We start from the raw sequence: 22,808 nt of genomic DNA, 5'->3' as shown, positions 1-22,808 counted from the left end.
CCAGCCATCCCACTACTGGGATGGCTGGGTCATAAGGTATTTCTATTCTTAACTTTTTGAGGAATCTCCATACTGTTTTCCATAGTGGCTGCACCAGTTTGCATTCCCACCAACAGTGTATGAGGGTTCCTTTTTCTCCACAGCCTCTCCAACATTTGTCACTCTTGGTTTTGGATATTTTTGCCATTCTCACAGGTGTAAGGTGATATCTTAGTGTAGTTTTGATTTGCATTTCCCTGATGATTAGTGATGATGAGCATCTTTTCATGTGCCTATTGGCCATCCATATATCTTCTTTGGAGAAATGTCTGTTCATGTCCCCTGCCCATTTTGTAATTGGGTTGTTTGATTTTTTATTGTTGAGTTGTGTGAGTTCTTTGTATATTATGGAGATTAACCCTTTGGGGGATAAATAACTTGTAAATATTTTTTCCCAATTAGTGGGCTGTTTTTTTGTTTCAATCCTGTTTTCCCTTGCCTTGAAGAAGCTCTTTAGTCTGATGAAGTCCCATTTGTTTATTCTTTCTATTGTTTCCCTCATGTGCAGGGTTATGGTGTCCGAAAAGATTCTTTTGAAGCTGATGTCAAAGAGTGTACTACCGATATTCTCTTCTAGAAGACTAATTGTTTCAGGCCTAATCTTTAGGTCTTTGATCCATTTTGAGTATATTTTAGTAAATGGTGAAAAAGAATGGTTGATTTTTATTCTTTTACATGTGGCTGTCCAGTTTTCCCAGCACCATTTGTTGAAGAGACTTTCTTTCCTCCATTGTAGGCCCTCAGCTCCTTTGTCAAAGATTAGCTGTCCATAGATGTGTGGTTTTATTTCTGGGCTTTCAATTCTGTTCCATTGATCTGTGCACCTGTTTTTGTACCAGTACCATGCTGTTTTGATTACTGTAGCTTTGTAGTATGTTTTGAAGTCAGGGATTGTGATGCCTCTAGCTTTGTTCTTCTTTCTCAGGATTGCTTTAGCAATTCGGGGTCTTTTGTTTTTTTATTGGGTTATTTATCTTTTTATTATTGATTTGTGAGAATTCTATATGTATTCTGGATATGTCTATTATCAGTAGCTTGCCTTATAATATTTTAAACAATGTCTTGATGAATTAATTGATGGAGTGCAACTTACAGTATATTTTTCTTTCCTGGTAGTGCTTTTTGTGTCCTAAGAAATTATTGCCTACCCCAAGGTCATGAAGAATATTTTTCTATGTTTTCTCCTAGAAATTTTACCGTTTTGGCTTTCATATAGAGCTATGCCCCCTCTCAGGTTTTAATTTTTATATATCGAGAGAGAGAGAAGAGGTTAAGGTCTGTTTCTTTCCATAGGGTTGTCCAGTTGCTCCAGCACATTTTATTGAAAAGAACTTTCCTTCCCCATTGAATTCCATGGCACCTTTGTCAAAACTCAGGTGACTGTACGTGTGGGTCTACTTCTAGACTATCCTTTCTTCTTTTTGTCTTTCATATTATACTGTCTTAATTACAGTCATGTGCCACGTAATGACGTTTCAGTCATGACGGACCGTGTATACTACGGTGGCCCCATAAGATTAGTACCATATAGCCTAGTTGTGTAGTAGGCTCTACCATCTTAGATTTGTTAAGTACATTCTATGATGTTTGCACAATGTCAAAATCGCCTAACGATGCATTTCTCAGAATGTATCCCCGTCGTTAAGCAGCACATGACTGTACTGAATCTTTCTAGTAAATCTTAAAATTTAGTAATGTAAGCCTTCCACCATTTTTCTTCTTCAAGATTGATTTAGCTATTGACAAACTTTGATAGAAATTGACAGTTTATCAATTTCTACCGGAAAAAAAATGTCTGGAGATTTTGACTGGAATTGTGTTGACTCCATAAATCAATTTCAGAAAAATTTTCTCCTTAACATTTTGAATTTTCAAATCCATGAACAAAAAAATCTTTCGATTATTGAGGCCTTCTTTAATTTTTCTAGCAGTGTTTTGTAGTGTTTAGTGTAGCGGTCTTCACATCTTTTATTAAATTTACTTCTGTGTGTTTGATATTTATATGCTATGGTAAATCATATTTTTTTAAATTTCACCTTCCACTTATTTGTTACTAGTGTGTAGATATGTAATTGGTTTTTAAATAATGATTTTATATTCTGAGTCCTTGCTGCTATCACTCATTAGTTCCATAATTTTGTTGATATTTTTGGATTTGCTGAATGCACAATCACGTCACCTGTGAATAAAGAGAGTTTTACCTCTTTCTTTTGCTTTTTATTCCCTTTCTTTGCCTTGTTGCAGTGTCTAAGGATTCTGGTATTGAATAGAGGTAGCGAGGTTGGGGGAAGTATTTGATATTTCACGCTTATGTTATCTGAGTTTTTTTTATACATACCCTTTATCAGATTGAGGAAGTTCTCTTCTACTCCTAGTATGCTGAGAGTTTTTATCACTAATGGGTGTTAAATTTTACCAGATACCTTTTCTTTCTTTATTGAGATGGTCTTACAATATATTCTTGTACAACACATTGTTCTCTGCACGAATGGACAACTTCCATAATCTTCCTGGGAGGTACAGAGGAGTTGCCTAAGAGGACAGAAGCCCGGTCATATATTTTAAAGTGAACACCAGATCCTAGTACCATGCACACTTTAGTGCACATGACCCCCATCTGAGTCCTACAGTTAACTTTTGAACACTTTTGCCTGTTGTTATTTTCAGTTTCTCCTTCATCAACCTTCATAACAGCACAGATGTCTCTTATTTTGGTGATAAAGGTTGGGGCTTTGGGTGCTTTTTATTATTTCTCTCACTTGTCTGTATTTTCTAACTTTTCTTCAGTGAACATGGATTACCTGTGTTAAAAAAAAAGTTTTTAAACTCCTACGTAATTAATTAGATTACGGATTAGTAGATTTTAGGCACATTTCCATCAAATCCTTCTGAAATTATATCCGAGTCACCTTTGATTGGATTTGGTTGTTTCCTAAATCTCTGAGAGCAATACATTCACAGACCATTTAACGGTGGATACCTAAACTCTTTGTTGATCCTTCTATCAGTTAATTTCCGATAATGCTCATTTTTTCCTCTGTCCCAACTTTGGGTTCCTAGATGAAGTTCTCAGCACAGTTCAGTTCAAAAGGCTTTTAAGTTGCTTCTCTTCTCTAGGAACTTACTGGCCAGAGCAAGAAGATAAACACAGAGATCCTGCGTGTGTGTGCTGGAGTAGAGAAATAGATCAGGGACTTCAGGCCTTCTTGAGATTTTGGTGACTCCCAACAGATTGAGTCTGAATCCAGGGTGCCTTTGCTCAGAGGTAACTCTTTCTAACCTTGGCTTTTCAATTCTGGCATTTCTGTCAGTCTGAAACAGTGGAGGCTTTAGAGGCCTCGGGCTGGACAAGCCTTTTTCAGACTGGACTGAGAATGGAGCTCTAGGATGTGGAATGGGAACTAGGAGATAGGCTGTTATTTCTCGCTGCTGTACTTTGTTTTCTTGGAACAGGAAGTCATTATCTGGAAAGCCTCAAATCCTTGAGAGTTCATTTCTACTTCCAGAAAGGGAAGTGTCACTTGCCTGCCAGCAGCTAGAGCAGACTTTATCACTGGAGCGACAGAGCCTTCCAAGGAGCCATTCCAAGTCACTGTCTTGTCAGAATAACCACTTTTTTTTTCTTTCTAATCACAAGTTCCGATGCAGGGAATATTTTCTGCTTTTTCTCAATACTTGCTGTGCCTACCAGTGAATGTAAGTCATTTTCATTGCCTTACGTTGATTATTAAAATTAAACCCTGTATACTAAGCAGAAAAAAAGACAACCCTCAAAATGAAGAAATAAATGCCCTCTTTCTGTTCTTTCATCAGTAATAATGAAAATAATTTGAATTGTGTAGCATGCCATATTTTACAGATGGCATCACATGTCTCATTTGGTCCTCACAACCATATTGTAGTGGATAGACCAGATGATTATTATCCTTTTTATAAGTAAGGAAACTAAGACTCAGAGGAACTTGCTCAAGATTAGAGACTTCTAAGGACATGGAGCTGCAGTCTCCACGCTGCAGTATACCAGAGTGCTTAAGCTGAGGGTTGTGAATTCGCACCTCATGGGTTCAGATCCTAGCTCCACCACTTACTAGTCTGTGACTTTGGCCAAGTCACCTGACCTCTATGCCTCAGTGTCCCCATCGACAAAATAGGGATAACGGTAGGACCTACCTCATATGGGTGTCTCCAGGATCAAACGAGATAGTTTCAGTACAACTCTAGGCAGAGTACCTGGCATTCGATACGTGATTGGTGAGCGTCAGCCTTGCCACTGCTGTTGTCTTGGAGGGGGGAGGCAGGGTTGGGTTGGTATTCCTCTCTCCTTCCAGCCACCTCTGCCCTAAATCCTGAAGTCTACTCCCGAAGTCACCAGAGTACTCTAGACACATTCCAAAAGTCACCAAGGGCTCTGTGGGGTTAGAGAATCGAATCCCAAATTAAATACTTTGAAGAAAAACTAACATCATGAAGACCTCTTTTCCTGGCTTAATTTTGCCCTGATTCTGAAGACAGTCTGTGCTTATCTCCTTTTATATACCCTTTGCCCCTCTTAATCTTAACCAGAAATCTTAAGAATTTAGATAGAGTAGTTACATTCTTCCTCTCTAAATATTCTTGGGACTATTTATTCTTTCTTTGCTAATGACCTTTGTCAAATTCATGCAGACTAGTGTATTTGCCACAGTCTCCTCTTGATGATGGGATAGAAATTTTTCTGCTGTACAGTGCATGGTCTCGAAAAGTCTTTAAGCAGGCAAACCTCTGTGTTTTATGCTGTCCAGCTGCCCTGTAATGTAGCTGAAGTTTTTGCTTAGAGATGGGCAGATGATTCCACCTTTATGTCCTTTGCTTGACTTCTCTCATATATGCAAAGAAGAGGCAACAAGTAACCACACGTACCAATCTGCTGTATGTCTAGCTGCAGAGGAGATTCAATTTGACCCCAAGGAAATGCCCTCAGTGGAGGACACAAAGGTTACTATTTATCAAGAGGGAAGGCAGCATGTTTGTCAACATTCCACAGTGTTTCACAGCCAGGCAAGAAGCTTTAGATTTGAAAATAGAAGTCCTGATCCCATTACCTCATCCCTGGCTACTGAAGTCCCTGACTTTAAATGACAAAAGGAGTCAAATTTACTTCCTGAAACAAATCATCAGCCTGGATCATCCTTTATCCAGTATCACACTTTCTTATTACTTTTCTTATATCCTGCATGTCCCCACTTGAGGTGGCCAGACATTGCATATGTCTACTAGAATTAATATATTTTCATGCTCTGCCCTCCAATCTCTTTGGGCATACGTAATGCTCATACCAACAGCTTGGTCAGAGCTGCCAACAACTGAACAACTGAACTGCCAACAATTACTAACACTTACTATCTTCCACACTGCCTGTTTTGAATGTTGTCCCATGAAAATTCTCATCTAAGCATATTAAGCAAAAAACAGTAGGCTCTGAAACTGTTATGTGTATGCAGAATAATCCTTACTTTGCAGATAAGTGTGTGTTCACGAATGTGCATGTGCAGAGTGACAGCTGGAAGAAAACACGCCGTGATGGTGACATTGATCGTCTCAGGTGGCAGCGAGATTCAGGTGCTTTTAATTGTATGTTTCTACACCATCCAAATTTTCTAAAATACAACTTCCTTAAAATTATCCGAAAGTTTAATCTTTTTTATATTATAGAAACAAACTGTTATTTATTTTAGGACATGGTGACTGGAACATTTATAAAATTGATCACTTTAAAATGATTCACATGTGAGAGCGTTAAGTTCAGTGGGCCTGTGTCCTGAGTTGTCCCAGCTGAGGCAAAGAACACTCAGCCCTGGTCCTCGGGACAGTTGGGGAAAGAGTCAGTTATGCAGTATCTGTCAGTTCAGGATGTATGGAAGTATGAGAGTGTTCTTGCCCTTCCACTTTCCCCTATTCTCTGGTTACCTGATCTCATTTCCTTTCTGGCAAACACTTAGGGTCTCTGGGAGACATTTGAAAAGGCCGTGAACTCCTTGATCTGATCTGTAACCAAGCCTCTCACCACATAAGTTTTGGTTCAATATATCTGTAACTAAGTCTTTATTCCAAGACTGCTTTCTGCATGTTTATGGTCTTCTATATCTAAAATGCAATTAACTGCCAACCTAGGACCCATTCAAAAAGCATGAAGAATTGTAGGACTCAATTGGAACCAAAAATTACCTTACTATCTGAATAGTAACTGTAGGCCTTAGCAAACAGCGATTGAGCACTCTTGAATGTTTTGAAGCATGTTCACATGTGTGATCTCATATTTGCTTGCAAAATAGAACAAGGATTATGATTATCCCATGTTACAGTGGAGAAGTGGCACAAAGACTTGCTCAAGACCACAGTGAGTTTGTGGCAGAGCCAGGACTAGAAATAAAACCTTCTGTTTCATAGCTTTGTCAAAGCCCCCACAATAGCAAATATCTCTTTCCAAGATTTTCCCCAGGGTGTCTGGGCTCTAAGGAATAATCACGATCATGATAATATCAAATACTTCTATAATGTTTGCTATGTAAATTTTATATACACTAACTCAGTCATCACCACAATTTAAGAGGTAAGTACTATTATCTCCATTTTACAGTTGAGGAAACAGAAGTCTGGTGCATTTAAGCAACTTATCCAAGGTCGTAGAGCCAGTAGATGGAGGAGCCAGGATGTGAAGCAGCCTGGAGCCTCAGTCCATGCTCTGGACCACTTGTCAGTGCAATCAGGGCCTGTCTGCTTCCTGCCTGTTTATGCCTAGGGTGGCCCAGGCCAAAAATGGCAGTTCTTCACATAAGAGTGTTAAAATTCCTTCCCTCCAAACTTACGGAGTTTTGAAATATGTGCCCTGTGTTATTTAAGCAATAAGAGTACTGTTCTATTTCCTTGTGAAAAGAGCAGGGGAGAGGTGAGAGGAGCAATAAAACTGAAATATCTTTTCCTCAACAGCCAGACAAGCTTGGAAGGTTCTTGGAATTTATATCTTTCCATGGTTCCTATGAAGATCTTTTCATCTGTCTCCTGCCTGGCTGCCGAGGAGCTTGGATTGCAAGCAACACAAGCCAACTTTATTAACTTTAAGCAAAAGGAATTTATTCTAAGGATATAGTTGTTTATAGAATCAGAACAAAAGCTGAAAACTCAGGCTTTGGGAAGTTGGTGTATCACCTTTCACTGAGTTATAAACTACCCTGAGATTTAGTGGGCCTGCGAAACAACCATTTGTTTAGCTCAGGATTCTGCAAATCAGCCATCTGGGCAAGTTTGAGCAGTTCCCAGTCTTTGCTATGCTGAGCTGATCTCCTTAGGGGCTCATTCACGGGTCTGCAGTCAGTTGCTAGGGTGCCTTGCTTCTCCTCCACGTGGTCACTCATCCTGCTGCAGGGTCACTTACATCATGGTCTCAGGGTTCCAAGAACAGCAAAAGAAGACAAGCCCCAGTGCACGAGCACTTTTCAAGTTTCTGTTTGGCGATGTATCTGATCTTGACTAAAGCAAATCAGAGGCTCTAGCTGAGTCATTGTGGGAGGGGACTGCCCAAGAGCATGGATAGAGAAAGGAAGAATCTGTGGCCATTTTTGCTATGTCCCACAGGTGGTCAGGAACCTTGGCAGCTTTAAGGCTCAAGTCAGTAAGAACTAATGCACAGGCTCTTCACTGTGCCTCCATCTGAGTAGCTCAGCTCCTACATTTTCCTGCACTTGAGTCAGTCCATTCAAGATTTTCAAAGAAAACCTGACTTTGCTTGGGTCATATGCATCATGGGTGGGGTACCTTGATTGGGAATTCACAAAGACTTGGATGAGAGGGGAAATGTTCAGTTGTGAAGTTGTTACCCAAAGTAGGTGAGGGGAGGGATGCAGTGCAGGCAGTACAACATTCCTTCCCTCTGTATTGTTCACTGTGTTGACTTTGTCCTTCCCCTCTGAACTATGTGGGTTGACTCTTCCTCTAGGACTTTATTGAAAGCAAAAGTAACAATCTCAACCTGATACTTGAACAACAGGAGATTTAACTCAAAAGACTCTTGCTGTAAAGCTAGTGATGACACAGGCATGGGTCAAGATCTCAGACATCCCCTCTTCCTGTCATTGCTATGTATTCATTGGACTCCAAGAGTGTAGCCAAGAAAGGAACATGAAAAGACTGGTGCTCTGATAGTGAGGTTGCATAATCCTTGGCCCTGGCAGCAACTCCCAACAGTTATTTGTTTAGGTCAGTTTCATAATTTCTACAGAATTAGAAGGCTAGTTTTAAAACTTTGTACAAAGCAAGGAGGGGTGGTAATGAAGTCATGTTTAGATAGATTCCAGGCAGCAAGGAAAGCCTGAGATAGGTTGTTAGCATTGCCACCAGGGTGCTGGGGCATTTAAGATTGACTTATTGCCCAGATTATAGGAGAGTTTAAGGGGACAATAAATCCCCTTTATTTGCCAAAATACCTTTCTCTTTGGACAGACAACCAAGGCCATTTTTCTGGTTACAGTAGCCCACTCTTACAAACGACAGGGAAGAAGTGATATCTTTATATGTGTGTGTGTGTGTGTGTGTACCCATGCTAAGTATTTGAAACATTTCTAGTGCACTAAACCTGGTGCTGTTTTCTCCAAAGGGTTGATCCTGTTTCTCCAAATGTTTGATCATGAACCTCTAACATATGTATATTTACTTGTAAATATATTATAAAATTATTTATAAATTTCAAACATACTAGGTATTTTAATGTTTTATAACATATAATAAACAAAAACTAGAAATGTTTAAAGGATGAGTGCAAAAGTGAACAAAAATGGAAGTACTTATATTTTCTTTCCATACCCCAGTGGATCATCCTGTATACCTCCTTGGACACACCTCACCCCACCCCCTGCCACCCGCTTTGGGGACTGCTTGTCTGGAATCCTAAGACGTCTTATACCTGCCTGACAATCACGAAAGCAGTTCTTAGTACCAGAGGGATAATAGACAGTTGGATGTTCTGTCTTGACCAAAGTGTACTCATGACTTAGTACTCCCCTAATATGGTAGATTCAAGTGCTGCTTTGTTACAGTCACAATGGCTTTCTGAATGCAGACTCTCATATCCCTTGTAGTCCTTGAGCCTTCAAGGATTTATTTCTGCAATAATTATGGAAAGATTTGAACTTATGGAGTGTAACCTGAGACAGACATATTCTTCTTTCTTTCTCCATCCCCCGTCTCCTTCCTTCCATTCTTCTCCCTCCTTTCCTTCTTCCTCCATCAGATTGATGATAATGTAATTTCAAGGCATTACTTTCTCCTCTCTCTCTTCTTCTGCTTCCTTAAGAGTTCTGAAATAATAATAATATATACATATTTTTTTCCTTGTTATGATAACTCTACATTTATTGAGCTCTGGGCAAAATTCACTATCTATCAATGATCTAATTTACCCTCACAACAACTCCATGAAGTGGGTACTCTTATTACTGCCCTTAAGAGTTGAGAACTACTGAAGTTTAGAGAGGGTTAAGTAACGTGCTCAAGCTCTCACAGTTTTCTAGTGGAAGGGCCAGGACCATCTGACTCCAGAGCCCAAGCTTTACCCTCGACTTGCCTATGGTGGCACAGAACAGACAGTAGAGACCAACATGGGCAGGAACTCTATCCAGCATTAGTAGACGCCACTTTTAAGCCAGCCTTTCCTTTATGGGCCTTGAGTCCACCCAGGAGACACTGGTATATATACGTTGGATGGTGTGGATGCCGTAGCAAGTGAGGGAAAGTACTGAGTGTGTGAATCATCTGGAAATAGCTTTTCCCTCTGTGTTTGCCTGCGGATTACCTACCTCATGACATCTTCTGAAAAACTTGAGACGTTCAGGGATACAAATAGAGCTCCACCTACTAGAATAAATCTATTGTCATGCTGGAAATTAGTTGTTTTCCTATTTTTCTAAGAGATTATTTTAACTTGATATGTTTACAGTTTATAAGTTGCATCTATCGTCACTCTGTAAGAATGTCTCCTTTGATCTTGGTCACTAAAAGGGAGCTGGACAAGCACTGAAATGAAATCAAATTACCAACTCCAAGTTTAAGTGAAAAGAAGTGGCTTCCGGCCTCTATGAGCTGTTTGGTTACTTTCTTGTTGTCATTGCTGGAAAGTCCACATACAGAGCAATGAGCTTTGGGTAACAGAGGTGAAAGGGAATTATTTGAGGGATCCTTCCCTCTTGTAGGAGCTGCCCCTAACCTTTCTATGGGTGATCTTCACCCACTGATGGTGCTCCCTGCCCCCAACAGAGTATTTTAATTTCTCCTGGAAGGCATATTATAGCCTAGTTAACAAATAGAAGTTCAGGTTACATACAGACTTAGTCAGAATGCCTGCTCACCATACACAGATATACAAGCTTGTGTAATAATGTGCAAGAGCCCCCAGCTCTGTTTATTTGCCCTTACCACAAGACCCTGACTACATTTACACACTCACCTTTGGAGAAGTAGCAGTTCCTGTCACTAACGTTCAAAATGATCAGACTTTGAATCTGGTCTGCAGTAGAATGGCTGTAGTATATAACTGTTTCATGACTGTGAAAGGAAAGAAGGCATTGCTGTGTGCTTAAGTATATAAGCCCCTCAGGGTAAGACACTTCCAAGCAGGTGAGACTGCTGAGACTCCCAAGCTCCACTCCTAGAATAAGTGGTCATGGACCACCTGCCCAAGGTGCAGGTCCAGGGCCCTTGCAATAGAAATCAGATTTAGAAGTATTATGTACAAAGAGGATGATAAGTCCCAGCTCTGCGAGGACATATACTGATTGGTAGGACATCAGTACCAGTTAAAGTAAATCCATGTATTGAAGGGAGCAGAGGGGGAGATGACAGAGCCATTGGTGAGAATGAAACCTCTATGTTAATTTCCTTTGGCCACTTTGACATCCTCTCTGAGTCATAGCTTCGTTGTCCGTTACTCACCAACATAACCAGGAAGATAATCAAGCCCATATCCTTGGGTGGTCCCTAATCCTTCATAAATCTGGTCCATTTCTCAGTTTCTAACTATTGCGGTTAAGAGATGGTAAAGGTAGTAGAGTGTGTCTTTACCTTCCTTGGAAGTTCCAGGGTTTGGGGATCATCTTCTAAAGCCTAGAAACCTGATTTTACCTGCTCACTCAAGAGTGATAAAGCTCTTAGAAATTGAGATCTCTGACCAAATGTAATGGCAAGTTTCAGTGCCTTCTAACCCTGCTTTAGGGTGGACTGATTCACCCTAGTCCTTCAGTAAAGTGCAGGACCTTGACTGTTCCCCCACCCCTTAGGGATCCAGGGGGTCGTTGGAGCTTTCAAGTATCCTAGGTTGTTGCTGGGGTGTATCCTCACGTGGTGACCAGGTGAATAGTGAGTAAGGATGTGGAGGCACACACAAGTGAGACTTCCACTATGGCAGTGAGACAGAGAGTCCTGATGAGTCACCTGTCCTGGTCACAGTAAGGATATGGGCACTGTAGGCCTGCCACTGTTTCCTGGAACTTGCCCAGTGCCCCTCTGGGAAGTCCTTTTCCTGGTTGCCAGCCCTGGCACTTCCTGAGCATAAAAACTATGCTCAAATCAGAGTCAGGATGGAGACCTCTTTTTTCCCCTTGCCCCTACCATACATTCTCCCTGCAGTAACTTCTAGATGCTGCTCCTGCTCTTTTAAGCTCCTGACCCAAAAGAGCCCTTTCCACTTCTTGTCACACCATAAAAGAGTTTTATGCTCCATTAAGCAGAGAGCTTCACAGCCCACCCACAAGGGCTCAGACCCTAGAAACTCCTCTTTATTCACTCCTCTTTGGTGGGCTCAGAAATAGTTGAGGATGGGAGGGAAATACAGGGTTTTTTTTTTCTATGGCAATAAAAAATAAATAAAACACAGGTTAGGTTCTCAGCAGGCCACATTACTAGTTAAGTCTTTGATATACCCTGATATATAAAATGCGAAGAGATTAATTTATAAAATGGAATGCTGATTTTTCAATTTACTGTAGATATTGGAATCCACCCCTGCCTTTGAACTCTGCTGGGGAACTGGAGTTGGCCCCATCAGACAAGAGCAAAAGTGAAACCTGGCTGGGAGGAAGGATAAGGGTTATAGTGGGGTCTCTCCCAGGTGGGAGTTGGAGAATAGAGTCCTCATCTCAGAGAACATGAGGAGGTGATATCAGAAAGGCAAATTGAGCCAGGGATCCAGTAAGCCAGTTGAGTGGAAGTTTAGTGATTAGAGGAAAAAGCCAAAAGCAGGGATCCAAAGATTGAGTATTGGGGAAGTGAGCAATAGTAAAACGGAGGCAAAAGTTTAGAAGCAGAGAGAATAGCTTGATTAGGAACACACAGATATTGGGGATGTTTCTGGGCCACTCCTCAAACTTAAAGTCTGATGCTTGCTTTTCTGAGCAAAGAAAAGAGATGTGTTGGGTCAGCCCATCTTGATAAGCAGGAGGGAGCTGGCAGGGCAGGCTGGACTAGTCATTTGAAGATGCTCAGTACTGCTTCATAGATCCTCTTAGCAAATAAAAACCAGAATGTAATGTTGAATGGTGTTGATAGGGATTCTGTCAAATGGTGGTAAGTGGTAGTTTGATGAATTGGCTTCTTTACTTTGGGGATATCTCTCACCAGGTAGCTGTGCCAGCATCAAAGCATCCTCTCTCCAGGACAGTGCTGAGAACAGATGGATAGACTCAGACCCTCTGGCTCTCCTCTTTATCACAGTGTATTGTTATGACTAAGCAGGTCCCAGCTTATTTTATCCAAATGAGAAACTCCCCTGATAAGGGTCAGAACTCCTTTCTCAGGGGATGACATGGCCTGACCTTATGCCCAAAGGCTTCACTGTATAAATGGATGTGAATTCTTGTTTAATTCACTTCTTTGCTGCCACTGAACGATGCTGCTAATATGTTCTGTGTCAGGATAACCCTTGCTAACTCAAGGGTAATGGGAAAAATTAACCAGATTTTAGCTTAATGAACAAGCATTAAAAGAGTACCAGAGTTGGGGCCAGCCCACTTGCATAGTGCTTAAGTTTGTGCACTCTGCTTCAGTGGCCTGGGATTCATGAGTTTGGATCCCGGCTGCGAACCTAGCACTGCTTGTCAAGCCACACTGTGGCAGCAGCCCACATACAATAGAGGAAGGTTGGCACAGATGTTAGCTCAGGGCCAATCTTCCTCACAAACAAAACCCCCCAGAGTTAATGAATATTAAAAGTAGGATGTGACTTTTAATCTCACTTTGGGCAGTTTACTTAAACTCACTGAGCCTCAGTTTTCTCAGCAAAATGAAGGGGTCAAGTTTTATTATTTCTAAAATCTCTTCAAGCCCCCAGATTCTGTGTTCCTTTTTTAACTTTACAGATTACTCCACAAGTATTTAAGTGCCTACTGTGCCTCTGAGGCTGGTTATAGTTTTAAGTATATACTCTTATATAACAGTGACTGCTATCTCATGTTGAGAAACTGCAGTAATCTAAGAATGTTTGTTCTTGCCACTGCTCGTAAATTCCAGTGAACAGCTCTCGGTAAGTTTTTTGCATTTGTCATTACATTAACAAATTAGGTTAACAAACGAGAGAAGGAGATGGCAGAGTATCTGTGTATTCAAAATATCCCGTAACAAACTGTTAATTTTTTCCCCATAGTTCTTACTTTTTTTTCAGTTTGGTGGCTTTGATTACCATTGTCATCATTTAATTTACTTTTTTGGGAACATAAAATAGATTGTGGCCTAACGTTAACAGAAATCTACCATTTCTCTTGAGTTTGCATCAGTAAAGATACGAGGAAGCTCTTAGGTACTGGAAATTCTCCCTGTGGTGTAGGATGGGAACCTAATCTTTATCCATGTCTTCTGTTTGGCAGCAGCCCAACTCATAGTAAGAGCAATCGGGAGGTGGAAGGAGCAAGTGGAAGAGAGAAGAATTAAAATACTGCTGGATTTTTAGGTTTGGTTTTAGTTTAATAAGTCAATAAAATGGAATTGTGGATGATGGTTAATTTTGTTCTGAAGATTCTTAGTTTTTGTCTATTTTTTACTGGAGAAATTTGCCGGCCATTTTTTTTTTCCCCTCATTGTTTCCAGCACCAGCAGCATGAGTCCTGAGTGTCCTAGGAAAGGTTTAATTGCTGCTTTATTGACATGGACTCCAGCTAAGCTGTTTGTTTTCTTTCTCAAAGGTTAATGAGTAGAAGTAATAAAGATATGTTGACCTTTTATTATTTCTTTATTTTGTAAGCAGTGTAGCGTTTTTTAAAGAAAGAATACAGATTTAAAAGTTTTAAAATCCCCTCTTATCCCACATGAGACATATGTTTTCACATTAAAACATTATGAAACATATTCCAAAGCTTAATACATATGTACTTTATATCACGAAAATGTATCATTCTAGTAGTAATAATAGCAGCTAACATCTACTGACATTTATTATTTGCCAGGTGCAATTCTACTAACATCTATATTAGATTTTCCCAACAACCCTGTCAGGTAGGATTTAATATTTTCCTGATTTCATAGATAGGAAAACTGAGATGTAGAGAAATTAAACAAGTTGCCCAAAGTCACATAGCTAATAAGTTGCAGATACAGAATTGAAGCCCAGGCAATGTGACTCCAGATTGTAGGCTCCTGTTATTATTTACTCAACAGTGTATATCACGATCAGCTTCCATGTGGATAAGCATGCATCAATAGCATGGTCTTGATGGTGCATGGGATTCCGTTTTAAAGGTATAACAATTGCTATAACCAATCTTCCATTATTGGGCATTTAGATTGTTTCCAATTTTTCTGTGATACAAACATTGCTCTGATAAACATACCACTGTATACATCATTGCATGCCTGTGTTGTTCTTTCCTTAGAATAAACTCCTGTAAGTAAAATTCTTGGATCATGTTTTTGAGTGTAAATTTTCAAATTTCTCTCCAGAAAGATGTTTTTTAACATTTCCATCAGAGTGTAAATTTCCCCATATCACCAATAATTATTATTATTATTTCTAAATGTTTGTCTCTCTGACACAGGGAGAATTGTATTTATTGTTTTAAAAGCTTAAACTCTTTTTTCCAAATAGTTATTAGACATTTATGTTTCTTCATTAGTGAATCATCTGTTTGCATCTTATTTTGTGTGTGTGTGTGAGTATATCCATTCTTATTAAGGATACACTGTCTTTACATGTTAAGGACATCAAGTTTTTGTCATATATGATGCAAATATTTTCCCCCAGAAATTTTACGTACAGATAAGTTGTTTTTCACATGTGAAAGAACCAAAGGACATCCTTTAATAAAAAGAGGATCAGGAAATACATGACCTAACCTTTGTAAAAACAATTGAAGATGTCTTTCAGTCAATGATAAATGAAGCACAATTAAGAGCTCACAAATAGGAAAGTCAATGTTAATAAGTGATAAGTTTTAAAAGTAGTATTTGGCAGTCCATGAGCTCACCTCAGGAAATGCTTTATTTTCATGTGAACTGTGGACTGCTTTTGCTTTTCATCTGTAAAAGTATCCTTATTAAGATTTTTTTCTTTATAAATGATTTTCTAGAGAAACAAGAAGTTTGACCTATACCCCACTAATGTCCCAAAGGATGGATTTTTTAAAAACAGGTTGTAATCAAGGGAGACCCCATGATTACAACCTGTTTTGAAAATCTCTTTTCTGCTGAAGGAGAGAGAATTTTGTAAAAAAAGTCTTCTGGTACTTTTTAATGGCTATCAAAGAGATTACAGAACCTGTAGAAATTAATTTAATTTCCCTCCAAATTTAAAGACACTTCATTTAAATTGTGTTGTAAGTCTAATGCTTCAAAACTGTCTAGGACTTGGTATGATTTTAAATAACTTGGTTAAAAAGGAATTTATTGTAAGAAAACTATGTTCAGTGGAAACAAAGGCCTTTTTTTCACTTACTTTTTGGCTTTGGAGAGGAAAATGAGAAATGCTATTTTGGGGACAAGATTCCCAACAGAAGGGAATCCTTTGGCGGCAGGAATAAACAGCTTTGGCAGAAAGCCACCCTCCGAAGGAAAAGGGGTTGGGCATGTTTTAAACCAGGGAGTGGTGATGAGCTCCGAGGCAAAAAGGATATTCCTTATACAGGGGTGGGTCAGAACCAGACTCTTTGGGTGGAAACACTACATTACACAAGCTCCATAGAGGGACTTCATTCGAATTGATGCATTTTGGATACAGCCGTTTCCCAGTTTTCTAGGGAGGATCTGTTACCGTTCCAAGGAAGTGATTATATTTTACTCAGAGCCACATTGTTCCCTTTAGCCTTTATTATAATGATACTAGTAGTAATAAATAAAATATAAATCCCAAAATCTAGGGTTTTCTCCTGACCCTTTTCCCTTCATTTTCCAGAAAATAAATCGCTTATGCATCTACAAAAATAGGTTAATGATTAATTTGAAGAAGGGTGTTGTCTTTAATTTTAAAGTGCTTTGAAATCCTTTTGTGGTGCTGTATATAGAGAAAATACTTTTTGCTCATTCTATTTCTGGGGTGAGTGTGGATATGTACACATGTTCATGTACTTAGCCTGCATTTTCAAACTGACGTTTTCAGGAGAGGGAATCACTATTTGTTTGAATACCTATATTTGGAAAGATGGATGACAAGCCAGCCATCCCATCCACTTGTAATTACATTTGCAATTGTGTGTGACGTTGCTGATTTGGTGTAGTTGGATAGGATATTCACGAAGGTTTAGCAAGATGGTCAGAGGGGCCGGCCCTGTGGCCGAGTGGTTAAGTTCGCCTGCTCCTCTGCGGCGGCCCAGGGTTTCGCTGGTTCGGATCCTGGCGTGGACATGGCACCACTCATCAGGCCACGCTGTGGTGGCGTCCCATGTGCCACAACTAGAAGGCCCACAACTAAAATATACAACTATGTACTGGGGGGATTTGGGGAGAAAAAAGCAGAAAAAAAAAAGCAGAAGAAGAAGATTGGCAACAGTTGTTAGCTCAGGTGCCAATCTTTAAAAAAGATGGTCAGAAAACTCAACTATTTGAGTATCTGTTTCTCTTTGATTCCAAATTACTGTCATTAGAAACAGTGGGTGGAATGGTGGCAGAGATGGCCAAACACAATCCTCCAGGGACAGAGAGAATAGAAGCTGGTCCAAAGCAAAGTTTCTTTTCTCACTCATTCAGTGAACAAACCTTTAATGAGTATTTACTATATGCCAGATACTGATTTGTTTTCTGTGCTGTACCTTCATCAGAATCCACTCCTCGTTGCTAAAGGTTTAATTTTCCCCTTCCTTCCTACAACCCCAGCAGACACCCAGGGTCTTTATGCTACTGAAAAGATTTGGATCTTTGCCACATTGAAACTCAAGTCCTCTGTCTCTTTCCTTGAAGGTCCTGCTGGGGTGGAGTTTTATTAGTAATAACCTCTTTTTTTTTTTTTTACCATAAAATAAATAAACCCCAAGATGGAAAAGTATTTTAGAGAACAAAGAAAAGATTATATCGTGAGCATTTTCTCATGTTACTACATACTTGTAAACGTTTGACTGGCTGAGTATTATTCCATTGTGTGGCTCAATTTCTTAACATTCACCCAAAACTTGATTCACAATTTGGATTTATTTCCTTAGGGTAAAGTTACCAAGTTATTGTTTATGAACATTGGTAAGACCCTTACTACAAATTGCCAAATCACTTTCAGAGAATTTGTAGCAACTTACAGACCCATTAAGGGTCTATTAACTGTTCATATGATGGCATCCTTACCCTCATTAAATATGAAAAACTTTTAAGATCTTCACTGAATTTTTCTTCTTTAATTTGCATTTTTATTACTAGTGAGCTTAGATTAGTGAGATTTCACATGCTTATTAGACATTTTTAGTTTCTGTTTCCTGAGTTGTCTGAATATGTCCTTTGCCTGTATTTCTATTGGAGTTTTCATGTTTTTCTTATTCACTTGTATGAACTTATTTCATATTAAAGATGTTAACATTTTGTCTGTAATATTTATTGATCACATTTGCATAAAAGGCTCTCCAATTACATTATTTGCAATCATATTATCACTTAGAGCAGATAACTTGTTTTGTTTAATGTGATCAGCTTTCTATCATTTTATGTAGGAGGTAGTTTTCAATGTTTAAAAATTAATAATACATACTTTAGAGCTAAGTAAACAAAATATCTATTCCAGAAACTTCTATAAAATAAAGGGAGAATGTATAATAAGAGTTAAATTGTAAAGGACTTTGGTCCTACCAGTGCTTCTGTATTGACAGACCCATTTGTATTCTTACTGCATTTAATGTATGGCCCCTCTGATGTGCTTATTACAAAATTATGAGAACTATGCCCAGACTAAGCACTTAAGATAGGTAATGAGGTGCTTTGGAATTTACTGGATTCCAGATAAAATTTTAGTCATCCCTCATTCCCATACTTCAGTCTCCCATACCTCTAGAGACCCTGCACAGCAGCCCCTCATGTGTTCTCCTTTTCCTTTTAGACAATTCTTCCTCACTCCAGGAAGATGAAGAGGTAGAGATGGAGGCCATCAACTGGGAGGCCAGCAGTCCAGCCATGAATGGACACCCTGCCACTCCAGTGACCTCTGCTCGTTTCCCCAGCTGGGTCACATTTGATGACAATGAAGTCAGCTGCCCTTTGCCACCAATCGCCTCTCCTCTGAAGCCGAGTACACCACCCATTGCATCTGTGACCCCAGATGCACCTTATAATTCAACTGGGTCATTTAAGAAGAGGGAACGTCCCAAGAGCACTCTGATGAACCTCTCCAAAGTTCAGAAGCTGGACATTTCCTCCTTAAACCACCCGCCTTCCAGAAGCGAGGCTCCACCTTGGAGGGCAACTAATCCTTTTCTCAATGAGACTCTACAGGATGTGCAGCCCTCACCTATCAACCCTTTCAGCGCTTTCTTTGAAGAGCAGGAGAGGCGCTCCCAAAACAGTTCCATTTCCGGTACCACAGGCAAAAGCCAAAGAGATTCCCTCGTTGTTGTCTACCAGGATGCCATCAGTTTTGATGATTCAAGCAAAAACCAGTCACACTCTGATGCCGTTGAAAAACTCAAAAAACTCCAAATTGATGATCCTGATCGCTTAGGCAATGCAGCACTACCTGATGATGACCCAATAGCCTGGATTGAGCTAGATGACCACCTGCCTGGTTCAGCACTGTCCCAGCCCAGAGATGGATGGCCAATGATGCTGAGGATCCCTGAGAAGAAAAACATCATGTCCTCCAGGCACTGGGGACCCATATACATCAAACTGACAGACAGTGGTTACCTGCAGCTGTATTATGAGCAAGGCCTAGAAAAACCATTCCGTGAGTTCAAGCTGGAGATCTGCCATGAGATTTCGGAACCCCGGCTCCAAAACTATGATGAGAATGGCAGGATCCACAGCTTGCGGATAGACCGTGTCACGTACAAGGAGAAGAAGAAATACCAGCCTAAACCTGCTGTGGCCCACATAGCAGAGAGGGAACAAGTGATTAAGCTGGGCACCACCAATTACGATGACTTCCTGAGTTTCATCCGTGCAGTTCAGGACCATCTCATGGATCTGCCAGTGTTGTCAATGGACTTGAGCACAGTTGGCTTGAACTACCTTGAAGAGGAGATTACAGTGGATGTCAGAGATGAATTCTCTGCCATTGTGAGCAAAGGAGACAATCAGATTCTCCAGCACCATGTCTTGACACGGATCCACATTCTGAGTTTCCTCTCTGGGCTTGCTGAGTGCCGCTTGGGCCTCAATGATGTCCTTGTCAAAGGGAATGAAATAGTTTCCCGGCAAGACATCATGCCTACCACCACCGCAAAGTGGATCAAGCTCCATGAGTGCCATTTTCATGGGTGTGTGGATGAGGATGTATTCAACAGCTCACGGGTTATTCTGTTCAACCCTTTGGACGCATGCCGATTCGAGCTAATGCGGTTCAGGACAGTGTTTGCTGAGAAGACCTTGCCTTTCACACTCAGGACGGCAGCAAGCATCAATGGGGCAGAGGTGGAGGTGCAGAGCTGGCTTAGGATGTCAACCGGCTTCTCCTCTAACCGTGACCCTCTCACTCAGGTTCCCTGTGAGAATGTGATGGTTCGTTATCCTGTGCCCAGTGAGTGGGTGAAAAACTTCCGCAGGGAAAGTGTCCTGGGGGAAAAGTCCTTGAAAGCCAAAGTGAACCGGGGGGCAAGTTTTGGCTCAACTAGTGTATCTGGCTCTGAGCCTGTCATGAGAGTAACTCTGGGAACTGCCAAGTATGAGCATGCCTTCAACTCCATTGTGTGGAGGATAAACCGACTGCCTGACAAAAACTCAGGTAGGTAGAGGTTTCTCATCTGTGAAAACCACCACATGGTTGTGAGAGAGCTGGGGTCAAAGTGCCACATTCTATTCCCCTGTGAACTGCTGGGTTTGGTTGTATGTGTGGAATGGTGATGGAGGGGGAGTGGGACCCAGAAAAGCAAAAACATTTGAGCAAGGTAAGTAACAAACATGAACGACACAGTTTACTCCATCTTTTTACGCTCTTAGTATCACAATTCTTCCATAGAACTATGCATTCTTCTCGGCTGAGCTGCTAAGCAGATTTCCAGGGCAGCTTATGAATTTGTATTCTTTTCTGACTCATTAAAGTATTATCAGTGCTGCTGGAAGTTATGCATTTCCAGTTCCTAGAAGGCTTCTGTGTCCTGAAGGGAGAGCTTTCCAACTGTGCCCTGAGTATAGGTAGGAGGACCAGTTTATGGCCAGTCACGGGACCAGTACAGGCTAGGAGTTAGATTTATGATTTCAGCTACCCTCTGCAAGGCCTGTCAGTCATAACAGCTCAAGCTCGAGCTGGGATCTGGGGACAGGGAGGAGGAGAAGTGGCTTCCGATCAGACTGAATATCTAGTCAGGGTATGAAGGTCTAAAAGCCTTGAAATTCTATCAGACAAAAAGTAAAGGAAGGAATGTTCGATTTAAACAAAGAAAGCAAGCTTACCGGCTCTAACCGGCCTGCTCACAACTCTCAGGGGTGCTTTTGCGCTTGAGTGAGCCCAGAAGGCAATGATTTTCCTTATGGATCCAGTGAGATTTAGTATGAAATGACAAAACTAGGGAGTAATCAAACCAGTTCTAATAGCCTTATTTCTTAGAATAAGTCTGGGTGACCCCAGTGGCAGGCAATGAGCGCATGATCCTGTGATCCTTTAAACCACTTCTCGTTTATAATAAACTTGGCCCATCTGTTAACAAAAGTGAATATCCTAGCCGAGCAAAAAGAATAAGGTTTGGAAAAACTCTTGACTGGAATGTCTTTCTCTTCTGCAGCTATTCTTCTTTCCATTCTTACTATTAAATCCTAATGTATTCAGAGCCTTGATTTCCAGTTCTGAGTGTGGAGTGGCTGTGTTGTCAAACCCTGAATGTAGCATGATGTGATGGCAAGAGGCAATGCGATCTGGTCAACTCCCTAGGCATTCCAGGCAGTGGACACGCACCAGGGCGTTCTGTATCAGACACTGGGTGTAGCCATGCAAACTGAAGAGACAATTGGACCTCTGTGTTTGAGGCTGGATTTGCCACCCCCTATTTCTAAACTGACAGAATTTTTAAAACAAAGTCTTCCTCTCTGTGCTTGCTTATTCATTTCCCCTGAAATCAGCACTGTATTCTCCTGGTGTTGGAGCTGTGATTTCTACCTCGGCCATGGGGCCCATCTGAACTGACGGAGGAAGAGAGAAACCCTGAATTCTCGTTTGGCACAGAAGCCCTTGGAAAGAGACCCAAGGCGATAGGGAGAAAATTACTGTTTAACCTGCTAGAGACTTGACATCAGAGAAGACAAGGCCTCAGGCTTATGTTTACTGGAATTTTTTAGCTCGTCAGTGTTGTAAGCATGGATTCAGATAACTTCATTATGGAATTATTGGATTTTCAAGCTGGAAGGGACCTTGGGGATAACAGTCAAACCTCTTCATTCTACAGATGAGAAAATTAAGGACTGGGAGTGACATGACTCATCTGAAGTCACAAAGCTACCTCCAGGGGTCTTTTCACAATCCCACAGCTGCCCCTTAGTGGATGACACCAAATAGACACAGCATGAAATAATTTCCACTGTGAGAACAGAGATTTGCGGTTTTCTCAGTGTGTACACACATATCTCATTTGTTTCAAAGTTCTTTCTGTCAAATATTTAGAAGTACTGTATGAGGGGTTTTGGGTTATAAGCAGCAAAGACTGACTGGCTACTGTAAGCAAAAAAAGAAAAGAAAGAGGAAGTTGTTGGAAGGATACAGGTAGCTCAGAATGGAGGGAAAGATTGAACAAGCAGGCTTCGGAAAGGAGAGCTCGTGATAGCAGGGGCTGTCGATGTCTCTGCTGCAGCCACTGGGGCCAATCATCACAAGCCATTTTCTGTCCTTGTGCCACTTGGCTCAAGAGTCAAGGGGAGGAGAGCGCATTTTGACTGACATGACCACCAAGATGCCATGCAGTGCTGGGGAACATTATTTCCCAAAGGAAAAAAAAAGATTGTTGCCACAAGAAGAGGGAATGGATGCAGGACAGGGAAAAAATAGGCCTTCAGCAAACACTTCCTTTAATGCTTCACGGCAGGGTAGTGTTCAGTAGGCTCAAGGCCAAGTAAATGCAGCTTATATATTACATATGTATTTCCAGACCACTGGGACCTTATTTGTGAAAGATGTTTGAAATACAAGATGGCGTAAGGCTATTTGGGAA

General features: G+C 40.7%; 1 protein-coding gene across 2 annotated transcripts in view; it reads left to right on the top strand.

The window, feature by feature from the left end:
* STON2 (stonin 2) overlaps nucleotides 1–22,808 on the top strand; it is a 134,706-nt gene that overhangs the window by 104,185 nt on the left and 7,713 nt on the right. For both annotated transcript variants that reach the window (XM_046647857.1, XM_046647858.1), the window contains one exon: nucleotides 18,557–20,395. In XM_046647857.1, coding sequence (XP_046503813.1) covers nucleotides 18,557–20,395 — 1,839 coding nt within the window. The remainder of the gene's footprint in view (nucleotides 1–18,556; nucleotides 20,396–22,808) is intronic.

Source organism: Equus quagga, chromosome 20 (genome assembly GCF_021613505.1).
Source record: "Equus quagga isolate Etosha38 chromosome 20, UCLA_HA_Equagga_1.0, whole genome shotgun sequence".
NCBI lineage: Eukaryota > Metazoa > Chordata > Mammalia > Perissodactyla > Equidae > Equus > Equus quagga.
This window is presented reverse-complemented; position numbering and strand designations above follow the sequence as displayed.